At 41.2% G+C, this 11,795-nt stretch overlaps 1 protein-coding gene across 1 annotated transcript; it reads right to left on the reverse strand.

Annotated features, from left to right (window-relative positions):
• Window positions 1-4,027: 4,027 nt before the first annotated feature.
• On the reverse strand, window positions 4,028-11,367 carry LOC125540997 (ABC transporter G family member 1-like). The gene is made up of 8 exons (XM_048704504.1): window positions 10,986-11,367; window positions 8,794-8,873; window positions 8,218-8,682; window positions 5,444-5,527; window positions 5,231-5,356; window positions 4,938-5,126; window positions 4,731-4,817; window positions 4,028-4,651 (listed from the first exon to the last, which is right to left on the reverse strand). Exons 1-8 carry the CDS (start codon window positions 11,365-11,367, stop codon window positions 4,028-4,030), a joined length of 2,037 nt encoding a protein of 678 aa, XP_048560461.1.
• Between the last annotated feature and the right edge of the window lie 428 nt (window positions 11,368-11,795).

The following is an 11,795-nucleotide window of genomic DNA, read 5'->3' on the forward strand; positions in this document are numbered from 1 at the left end:
GCCCGAACTCATATGGAACCATTCCGATGTCCAAACATAGGCTTCCAATATATCAATCTTTATGTCTCGACCATTTCAAGACTCCTCGTCATGCCCGTGATTATATCCGGGACTTCGAACAACCTTTGGTACATCGAAACACATAAACTCATAATACCGATCATCACCAAACGTTAAGCGTGCGGACCCTACGGGTTCGAGAACTATGTAGACATGACCGAGACTCATCTCCGGTCAATAACCAATAGTGGAACCTGGATGCTCATATTGGTTCCTACATATTCTACGAAGATCTTTATCGGTCAAACTGCATAACAACATACGTTGTTCCCTTTGTCATCGGTATGTTACTTGCCCGAGATTCGATCGCCGGTATCCCAATACCTAGTTCAATCTCGTTACTGGCAAGTCTCTTTACTCATTCCGTAATGCAACATCTCGTAACTAACTCATTAGTCACATTGCTTGCAAGGCTTATAGTGATGTGCATTACCGAGAGGGCCCAGAGATACCTCTCCGATACACGGAGTGACAAATCCTAATCTCGATCTATGCCAACTCAAAAAACACCATCGGTGACACCTGTAGAGCATCTTTATAGTCACCCAGTTACGTTGTGACGTTTGATAGCACACTATGTGTTCCTCTGGTATTCGGGAGTTGTATAATCTCATAGTCATAGGAACATCTATAAGTTATGGAGAAAGCAATAGGAGTAAATTAAACAATCAAAGTGCTAAGCTAACGGATGGGTCAAGTCAATCACATCATTCTCTAATGATGTGATCCCGTTCATCAAATGACAACTCTTTGTCCATGGCTAGGAAACTTAACCATCTTTGATTAATGAGCTAATCAAGTAGAGGCATACTTGTGACACTCTGTTTGTCTATGTATTCGCACATGTACTAAGTTTCTGGTTAATACAATTCTAGCATGAATAATAAACATTTATCATGATATAAGGAAATATAAACAACAACTTTATTATTGCCTCTAGGGCATATTTCCTTCAGGATCATCTTATAATGCTACCGCCGTACTAAGCAAAATAAGATGCATAAAAGATAAACATCACCTGCAATCAAAATATGTGACATGATATGGCCATCATCTTGTGCCTTTGATCTCCATCTGCAAAGCACTGTCATGATCTCCATCGTCACCGGCTTGACACCTTGATCTTCATCATAGCGTCGTGGTTGTCTCGCCAACTATTGCTTCTACAACTATCGCTAACGCATAGTGATAAAGTAAAGCAATTACATGCCGTTTGCATTTCATACAATAAAGTGACAACCATAAGGCTCCTGCCAGTTGCTGATAACCTTTAAAAATGATCATATCATACAATAACGTATATCAAGTCATGTATTGACCATATCACATCACGACATGCCCTGCAAAAACAAGTTAGACGTCCTCTACTTTGTTGTTGCAAGTTTTACGTGGCTGCTACAGACTTCTAGCAAGAATTGTTCTTACCAACGAATCAAAACCACAACGGTGATTTATCAAGTTTGCTGTTTTAACCTTCAACAAGGACCGACCGCAGTCAAATTCGATTCAACTAAAGTTGGAGAAACATACACCCGCCAGCCACCTTTATGCAAAACTAGTTGCATGTCTATCGGCGGAGCCGGTCTCATGAACATGGTCATGTAAGGTTGGTCCGGGCCGCTTCATCCAACAATACCGCCGAATCAAAATAAGACATTGGTGGTAAGAAGTATGACGATCACTGCCCACAACTCTTTGTGTTCTACTCGTGCATATCATCTACACATAGACCTGGCTTGGATGCCACTGTTAGGAAACGTAGCATGCAATTTCAACAAATTTCCTACGATCTCACAAGATCTATCTTGGAAATGCATAGCAACGAGGGGGGGAGAGTGTATCTATGTACCCTCGTAGACCGAAAGTGGAAGCATTTGACAGCGCGGTTGATGTAGTCGAACTTCTTCTCGTTCCGACCGATCAAGTACCGAACGTACGGTACCTTCGAGTTCTGCACATGTTCAGCTCAATGACGTCCCTAGAACTCTTGATCTAGCAAAGTGCCGAGGAAGTAGATAAGTTCTGTCAGCACGACGACATGGTGACGGTGATGGTGAAGTGATCTGTGTAGGGCTCTGCCTAAGCACTATGAAGATATGACTGGAGGCGTAAACTGTGGAGGGCGGCGCCGCACACGGCTAACAATTGTTGGTGTGTGTTCTAGGCGCCCCCTCCCCACATATATATTGGTGGGAGGGGGAGGGGAACATCCTTGGGTGCCCCAAGTAGGAGGAATCCTACTTGGGGGCCCTATTCCAATTCGGCCTCCCCCCTTCCTTATTTCCGGAAGGGGAGGAAAGAGGGGAGAGGGGGAAGGAAGGGGAAATCCTATTCCCTCTCTTTCCTTTCCTCCTCCCCTTTTCCTTCTCCACTTAGGTCGGCCCATATATGGGCACACCAGCCCCTTGTGGCTGGTGTGTTTCCCCTCTTGGCCCATAAGGCACATATCTTTTGCCGGGGGTGCCCGAAACCCCTTCCGGTGACCCGATATGTAGCTGGTACCCTCGGAACACTTCCAGTGTCCGAATACTATCGTCCTAAATATCAATATTTACCTCTCGACCATTTCAAGACTCCTCGTCATGTCCGTAATCTGATCAGGGACTTCGAACAACATTCGGTCACCAAATCACATAACTCGTATAATACAAAATCGTCATCGAACATTAAGCGTGCGGACCCTACGGGTTTGAGAACTATGTGACATGGCCGAGACACCACTCCGGTCAATGACCAATAGCGGAACCTGGATGCTCATATTGGCTCCTACATATTCTATGAAGATCTTTATCGGTCGAACCGTTATAACAACATACGTTATTCCCTTTGTCCATCAGTATGTTATTTGCTCGAAATTCGATCATCCGTATCTTCATACCTAGTTCAATCTCGTTACCGGCAAGTCTCTTTACTCGTTCCGTAATACATCATCCCGCAACTAACTCATTAGTCACTTTGCTTGCAAGGCTTCTTATGATGTGTATTACCGATAGGGCCCAGAGATACCTCTCCAATACTCGGAGTGACAAGTCCTAATCTCGATCTATGCCAACCCAACAAACACCTTCAGAGATACGTGTAGAGCATCTCTATAATCACCTAGTTACGTTGTGACGTTTGATAGCACACAAGGTATTCCTCCAGTATCCGGGAGTTGCATAATCTCATAGTCGAATGAATATGTATTTGACAAGAAGAAAGCAATAGCAATAAAACTGAACGATCAATATGCTAAGCTAACGGATAGGTCATGTCCATCACATCATTCTCCTAATGATGTGATCCCATTCATCAAATGCCAACACATGTCTATGGTTAGGAAACTTAACCATCTTTGATTAACGAGCTAGTCCAGTAGAGGCTTACTAGAGGCACGGTATTTTGTCTATGTATCCACACATGTATCAAGTTTCCGGTTAATACAATTCTAGCATGAATAATAAACATTTGTCGTGAATAAGGAAATATAAAATAACAACTTTATTATTGCCTCTAGGGCATATTTCCTTCACACTGTTACAACAACAATGTGTTCTCGTTACTGCGAGCACCCTTGTTACATTAATAATGCCCATGGTCAAGAAAACAGAACCATCAATAATACATTAGTTGGTCGAGAGGCCCGACTAGGGATATGCTTGTCGTTTATGTTTCAACGAATGCAACTAGGTTTTACTGCAAATCTCACATTCAAGAACCATTGCAATTCTAGCTTAATTATCCATATGGAAGTAGAATAATAACAACTTTGTAATTGCCTCTAGGGCATATTTCAACAAGAGTTTCAAACCCAGTGAGTTGTAATCGATCTAATAGATTATTCGAGGTGTAGAATGGTAAATTACTCGAGATCTCATAAAATTATAAGAGTACAATTATCTCAATGGTCTCATACAAATATGGCAAACAACATACATGTATGATAGGATAACAAACACCTATTTTACCCTTCATACACAAGGTATCATTACACTTTTGCTATTAGACATTTTATGAATGGTTTTGCCATTTTTGAAACCTTTATAATGACCAAGAAAAGAACCCTATATATAATGACCATTCCAAGTAATATCGCAAGATCGACCCACTTTGAGTAACCTAACTCCACTTGTAAGTTGTTCTTTAGGATATATTGGCCACTAATGTCAATGCCCCCGACAACACCGAAATCTTGGAAGACCAAGCCCAAGAATTCATTTTTGTACAATCCTTGAGTTGTATACTTTTGGTAAGATATGTAGTAAGTTGGGTACTTCCATATTGGTTTTGGGAGGTCATTTGGAAGCCTGAAGAAACCAGCGTTTAGCATTAGTAACCCTTGTACTCCAGAACCCATAATTATACCTAGGAGAAAATCAGGCACAATTGCTGCAACAATCATCATCAAACCCTCAACCAACATTGTGCATGTCCATAGAGTGGCAACAAAGAAGAAGAAGTGTTCTATTCCTCTTTGAAGTCCAGTTAGGTAATAAGCAATTGCGGCAGGTAGTATAGAGATGAGGCCCAAGTATAGAGTTGATGAAAGTGTGTTGGCTATTACAAATTCAATGGCCCCATAGTGTCCACTCCGCTGCTCTTTCTCAAATATCTGCATTTTCCAAATTATCATGTAATAGAAATCAACAAAAACAAATTAGACTTGTTTTGGAAAGAATAATGATACCCACCTTCATATCCTCTACAAATGATGGAAAACCTCCGATTGCCATCATTGTCATGAAGGTTGATGTGAACATAAGCATAGATGCTCGTGCCTAAAATGGTTGACATACAAGGAGTAGTAAGTCAACCTACTGATACTTACTATTTTCACTTTTTATTTTATAGATTAGAATTTTACTTTTTATTCTATAGATTAGAAATTGACTACTCACTTGGATTGATGCATAATTGTCACCAACATTGAAGAAAATGGTCCCAATGGTTAGAAAAAGTGCGATATTGATAACAAAACGTAACCAATAATAGCCTATGTCTCTGTGCATGTTAACCATTGATCTTTTAGTTAGGACAATTGATTTGGTCCAAAAGGTTGCTTGCCTTCGTTGAAGTACATGGTCACTCTCCTAAAACAAAAACAATGGAGATGCAAAAGCATATAAGTGAGACATATATAATCTCACATACTCAACCCAATGCATCAACTTAGTCCATATAAAGAAGAGACCTGCTTAATTGTTTTGCTTGCTTCCATTTCAGTTCCTAAAATAGCAAGAGAGCCAAAAGAAGCTACTAGAGTCTGGATTACTTTTGCAGCATGTGCCAAATTTATAGCTGATTCTTCCTGAGCTTCCTACACGAACATGATGTATACGCCTTTCAGTTTCACTCGAGTTAAATTTGCCATAAAAAACAAAGCCTTGAGAGAGCACCTTCATACCTCAAAGTCTGTGTTTATCATCCTTAAGAAGTGATCAGAAGGATTCCTCCTCAATGGGCATGGGAAGCCATTAGCATCAAAGAACTACAAGTTACCCAAATGAGCATGGATGATTATGTACACACTGTAGAAATAATCTTTCATGAAAAAATATATAACCTAGCGATACCTCACACATATCCATGTGAAGGTATCTGGTGTGTACTGACTTTCTACCTCATAAACATAGAGAATATAAATAACAAAAGAAGACTAGAATAATTGCATTAACCGCTAAAATAGAGAAAGATACGTGACTTGTAAGACTGTGTGAATATATTTTACACACGTTTGAACTCCTACAGACATTGGAATTACTTAGAAAGTCTAGGCTATAAGTAATTGAAAGACTCGGCCTTTCATTATGTTTGAAATATTCATAAGAAGTGTTTATTTAGTTACTGGGTGGATTCTTTGTCCACCCCTTTAAGCATGACATCATGGCGAGACTGACAAGGAGATCCAGGTGTGGACCCGAAACTCGATGCCAGGATGTACTTGCCAGTAGCTATGGGTTGCAAGAGTATCCAAGAAATTCTTGCTACAGCCGAAAAGTGAGTCACGGATGGATTGGAACTATAGCTGTTTGTGGTATTCGGGTGTCATAGGCAGTTATAAAACCTCTGATGATATTTTTGTTACCACTAGCTTCTGTCCCAAACGGTTTAGCAAACTGTATGTGATAGGAGTTCCCAATGCTCTTGATGTGGTATTTTGTGGTACTGAATTACATTAGTCAATATTGTACGTGCTTTCAAGTCAGAAGTAAATATTTCAAGTGTTTGCTATTTATTGTACAAAGAGACATTTAAGTTGCACTTGCATTTAACAATCGACTGGTATGAAGCTCATTAGTTTTTTAAGTCGTAAGCTCATAGTTTTGTATGCACACTTGTCCTGTGTGCTAAAGCAACTTTCTTAATAATTGTATCTGCTCGGTGTTAATTAGTTTGTTAGACATGTAGGTGTCAAATTTGACGTTGGCAGGTCTATACTTTCCGTCATAAAAATCATAATGTTCAATCTGATACACACCTTCTCTATGTAGAAATGATTAGAATGCACATGTTTAGCAAATCAAGAGCATCCTGCCATCGCTATCTTGTTGGAGTATAAATTGTTTTAGCTTGCCAGTTTATCTTAGTTAAAGTGTCAATTGGTCTCTCATGCCCCCAAGCTGTTATTTCTTTCTGCAGTGATTTAACTATGTTTCAATTTTCGTGCAGTGATTTAATGCAATTATATTACTGCCCTATTATATACAAATTTTTTCCCATATGAAACTTCCAAATATTGTAGTCGTGTAAGTGGAGTTGGGGACAACTCTCAAACATGGTGATGTGCAATTTAGAGAATACATACTCGAGAATATTGACGTTCTCGGCAATAGTAATGAGCGATGTGAAACCCGTACTAAATGCTGGATTTTCTATCACCCTCATGAAATTCTGCAGCTTTAGCCTTTATAAAATGGACCACAAAGGAAATATAATGGTTCTAAAAACCTCTACTGTTAGTTTCATGTCATTAATTGGGATATAGATAGTTATCATTTCTTCTTTCCATTAAATGTGTTTATGTAATAGATATGACATTTTACTAGTTGTAATGAGGTCTTTAAGGTCAAAGTATTGTTCAAGGAGCAGCATATAGAAAATGTACATTAGCACGCTAGCTAAGCAATATTTTTGTAAGATAGAGGATTTGGATGGCATTTGGACAAAGAAAGAACCCGTATAAGGTACATGGCCACCAAAATATCTCGAGATTTTACCACCCGATGTTTTTCAAATGCATGTAATCAAATTTCAGATTATGATGATGGTGGTGCGGCTATGCTGAATAGCTAAGCACACAACAGTCGTAGAGGTTAAAAGTGGAGATGTCTTTTTTCCTAAATTCTAGGCCAAATTTTGTTACTTTTTTCGCACTGAGGGGGAGGGGCGATCAAATTACTACAAAAATGCTAAAAATCTGACATCTGATTTTCAGGCATTGTAAATCGAACGTTTTTCATGGCAATTTATATTGGCGTGAATATGGTAAATTTAGTTTGTAAGCACGGCAATTTCCTGGCAAAAAAATGAGCTAAGATGGATTTATCATGCTCGTCAGCTAAACTTGTCATTCTCCGCGAACATAATTTGCTATGAAAATTGTTTGATTTGCCAGGCCTAAAAATCTGACATTTGCTCGATATTTCGGGTCAAATTACTATTGATCTGTTTGGATCGCACCCGGTTCCGCTTGGCTAAATTTTTTGGCGTTGACAGCAGCGAAGGCATCTGGTTGGATGGGGTCTGATTTTTGGCTCGCCCTATACCCTGTGGCTCCTCCCTATTAAGTAACCAATTTTTGGGCAATCCACTGACGGCTGAATTTATCCAAACAGAGCCTATAAGCCCCTGTATTTGCGGTTTGGTTTCTCTATCCTGAGTAATACTGGATATATAAACACTGCGCCATGTGCCTATCACTCGCTCAGAAACATTTGAGGACATTGGTTATGTTGCAATTCAGGCCACAATATTGCACTAGATATGCTTTCACAAACCATAAGTAAAACTAACACTAATACCAGGACCAATGTTTTCTAGATATGCTTTCACAACACTGAACTAGATATGTTTTCACAACATTGAACTAGATATGTTTTCATAAATCATAAAGTAATACTAACACTAATAGCAGGGCCACCAACCATTAAAAACATTAACTGAGTAACGTACACGTACCTCTATTGCCTTGGAAGCTGGCCCAAAATAAACCGCCCTCCCATTGGCCAACAGGCAGAGGCCATGGAAGAGCTCGAACACCTCTGTGCTTGGCTGGTGGATGGCTGCGACGACCGTCGTCCCATTCCTTCTGGCGATCCCGGCGATGCGGCTCATTACGTGGTACGACGCGGCACTATCAAGCCCACTTGTTGGCTCGTCAAGGAAGATGAGCGCCGGCGACGCCAGCAGCTCAATGCAGATGCTCACTCGCTTCCGCTGGCCACCGCTGATGCCCTTGCAAACGCGCCCGCCGATCCGAGTTCCGGCCACCGTGGCGAGCCCCATCTGCCGGATAACATCGTCGGCCCACGACCGCTTCTCAGCCGGCGTCAAGGAGTCCGGCAGCTGAAGCTGTGCCGAGTAGTGCACCGCCTCCGCCACCGTCAACGTCGCCATCAGCACATTTTCTTGGGTCACATACGCCTTCATTTCATGCACGTGATCGGAGGTTGTTAGGGAATTACACGCAAACGTCGAAGTTTAATTACACATCTATCAATGTCGGGCATGCGAAAATATATATGTGGAACTTACGGAGGTTGCGGATGCAACCTTCTGACGGCAACCATTGATCAAGATGTCTCCCGTCCCTTTCATGTTAGGTCTGAGTCGTCCTGTTTAAGCATATACATATATGTATATGTAAGTACAGATCATAAGTAAAGGAGAAATGTATTGACAAACCAAACATTAACGTTGTCCAAAATCAGTATGGTTTAGATGAAGTAACAAGTGCCGCCCACAATATTATGGGAAGAAGATGACAGATAGCGAAATCCAAGCAGGAGTACCAGAAAGCGTGTTTCTCGTTCGACAATCATGAGGCCGGGTTGGTTCGCACATCTGAATTTTATTCAAGACTATTTATGCATAGAAATGTGGAAGCGGTTATTTCTTTTTTTCAAAGTGGACTATGACATCTTTATTTCTACATTGGCTATCTGATCATCTTTCTATATTTACAGAAAATGCTTGCATATATTAAAACCTTGTGTGCAAAAGAAAAAACTTGTGTGTAACTTTAGATTTGAACTAACCAAACTAAAGGTTAAAAATTCATTTGATGTATTTTGCGATCTATCTGCAGGCATGTTATTTTTCAGGTAATATCACAAAATGCAAGGGTATATATACCCAAAAGTGCTAGACGGCCGCGTGGTTTGCTGAGGCGGCCGTTTCGGGGGCGCCGATAACTGTTTGGCAACGATGATGGCGTCAAGAGGAGTTTGGGTCGCAGCTCGGGCTTTGGTAGTCGGATCTTCCCAGCGTGCCCGAGGTGCTTTTTAGGGCACAGTCAGCGCAAATCCTGCATATTTCCCTTGTGAGGCTCGTCGTCAAAGTCGGAGTTGTCGGTAGTTGGCGCATGTGGCCATCTGTTGGCATGTGTCGTCATTGCTCTGTGTAGCTGTTTGTGGGGGCGGCTTCGTTGGGGGAGCTCTATGGTGAAGTCGGAGTCGTCCGTTCAGAGGTAACCGGTGATGACGATGACGCTTGCGACTCCCCAGCGGATGTCTTTTCTTCTTTGCAGCTCATGTTTCATGTCGGTGGCCAGGTTGGCCGGTGGTGTCCATGTTATATGGATTGGGTTGTATCGGTTTTAGCCCGGTTTTCTGTCAATTAACCGGGCAATTCTCACTTCTTCTTAATCAATGAAAATGGCAAGTCTTTTGCCTCGTTTCAAAAAAAAGTGCTAGACCTAGGTAATCCTATGTACTCCCTCTACGTAACCTTCCTAACAAACCTCTCCACTCCCCTGATTTCAAGTGGGTAGGGCCCGCTCCCTTAATTTTATCCAACAGAAAAATGCCACGCGAGTCATTACGTAAGTTAAGTAAAACTGTTTATGTAGGTGTAGCATTACTCATATATACCCATAGACCAAGAAATTGGCGGATAATTAATTAACCGCTCTCGTACAATATGTCTTTTTCTAAACCCTGGAAATTATGGTTGTCCATATCATATAGATGCAGAGACGGGAAGATGGTGCGATTACTCTGTCTAAAGAAACATTGGTGCATGAGCCATGAGCTATGTGGCATCACCTTGGATGCAACATATCAATTACTCCTTTTCACATCGGTGAGCTTATGTTTGCATCATATTGCACCAATTAACCGATCACACTGTAAATTATGGTTGCCCATATCAATTACCCTTTTTCACATTGGCACTTTTTTTGACGTTGACACAAGGGGCACAGCCGTCCAAGTAGGAGCGTGTTAGCCATGCACTTTTTTTCTGACAAAATTAGCCATGCACTTAATAGAAACACATGATAAGAGCAGAACTATTTACTGATATTTATTTTATTGTACAAATTTATAGTGATTTTTTAATGTATTTTTGTGTCACACACACATGTAATGTTAGTGGATATCTTTTAAAGAAATGAGCCCTCGTCTATTTTCATTGAAGAAACCGCCAAACAACTTACAAAGTTCCTAGTAGCAAAACGAAACAAAACTAAAGATAGCAACACGTTTAAAATAGCTAACTAGGACATTAGCAAAATTACCACGTGTTATATGTGTTAAGCAACCCAAACTTATTTATGAACAAAGAACATTAGCAAAATCAGAAAAGAAATTACAGTTGGAATACAAAAATAATATTCATATCTTAGAAATAGATTGGAAGTTTTTTTGATCAAAAGATAGAGTGTAAGTTTACAGAAGATGAACGTTTCAAGTTATCAGCTTTTTTGTAAGGTAGGAAAGTTATACCAGCCAAGGTATCAAGCAGAGTAGTTTTGCCACAGCCCGAAGGACCCATGAGAGCCAGCACTTCGCCGGGGCGCGCGTACCCGCTAAGCCCATCAAGGATCACAGCACGGCTCTTTCTCCCGTTTATGGCCGTCACCGATAGATCCTGCCACTTCAGAAATACCCCGGCAACGCCGGACTCCACATTGTTCACTACCCCATCGGCCGGCGAAGCCTCCCATGGCTCCGAGTTAGAGAAACAACGTGGGAAGGAGATGGGACTTGACGGCCACGCCGACCAGCCGCGCCATGAAACCATAGCAGTGCTCGACGACGTCGTCGACTGTAGTGGCCTGGTGGGACTCGGCGTCGGGGCCCATCTTGGCAGTGGTGACCCTGCCATATATATATACGGTGTGTGCTTTTTGTGTTGTTTGAGGTTTCCATGTGTCTACCAGCGCCTTATATAGGTCCAAAGTCGTGTGGATGTTAACTGGCTGGTCATATTACATGCGATGTGTCTTGTTAAAAGCCAGAGACTCTTCCTTCTGGTACAGCTGCAATAATGAGCAACTTTTGGTTTAATTAATCAAGAAATAAAGTGTGATGGTGATCTTGCACTACTAAGGATCGTCTAAAGAAAGGATTGGATGTTTCATAGTGACACTAATAGCTTTGAACCACGTGAAAAAATAAGACTAGCTTTGAACCTGAATTTTTTTTTTTTTGAAAAGGAGAATATACCCCGCGAAAAAACAAGACTAGCTTTGAACCTGACTTTGACATACCACAACGCCACCTTCTCTATTGTCTCTACCACACCAGCTAAAT

Source organism: Triticum urartu, chromosome 2 (genome assembly GCF_003073215.2).
Source record: "Triticum urartu cultivar G1812 chromosome 2, Tu2.1, whole genome shotgun sequence".
In the NCBI taxonomy this organism is placed as follows: Eukaryota; Viridiplantae; Streptophyta; class Magnoliopsida; order Poales; family Poaceae; genus Triticum; species Triticum urartu.

Bases quoted from the DNA above. Each gene is read 5' to 3' on its own strand.
- LOC125540997 (XM_048704504.1), bottom strand. From the start codon at position 11,367: ATGGCAGGGTCACCACTGCCAAGATGGGCCCCGACGCCGAGTCCCACC. The intron at 5,528-8,217 runs GTACGTGTACGT...GGTAACTTGTAG, and splicing joins CAGCTTCCAAGGCAATAGAG to TTCTTTGATGCTAATGGCTT. The intron at 5,357-5,443 runs GTATGAAGGTGC...ATGTTCGTGTAG, and splicing joins TGATAAACACAGACTTTGAG to GAAGCTCAGGAAGAATCAGC.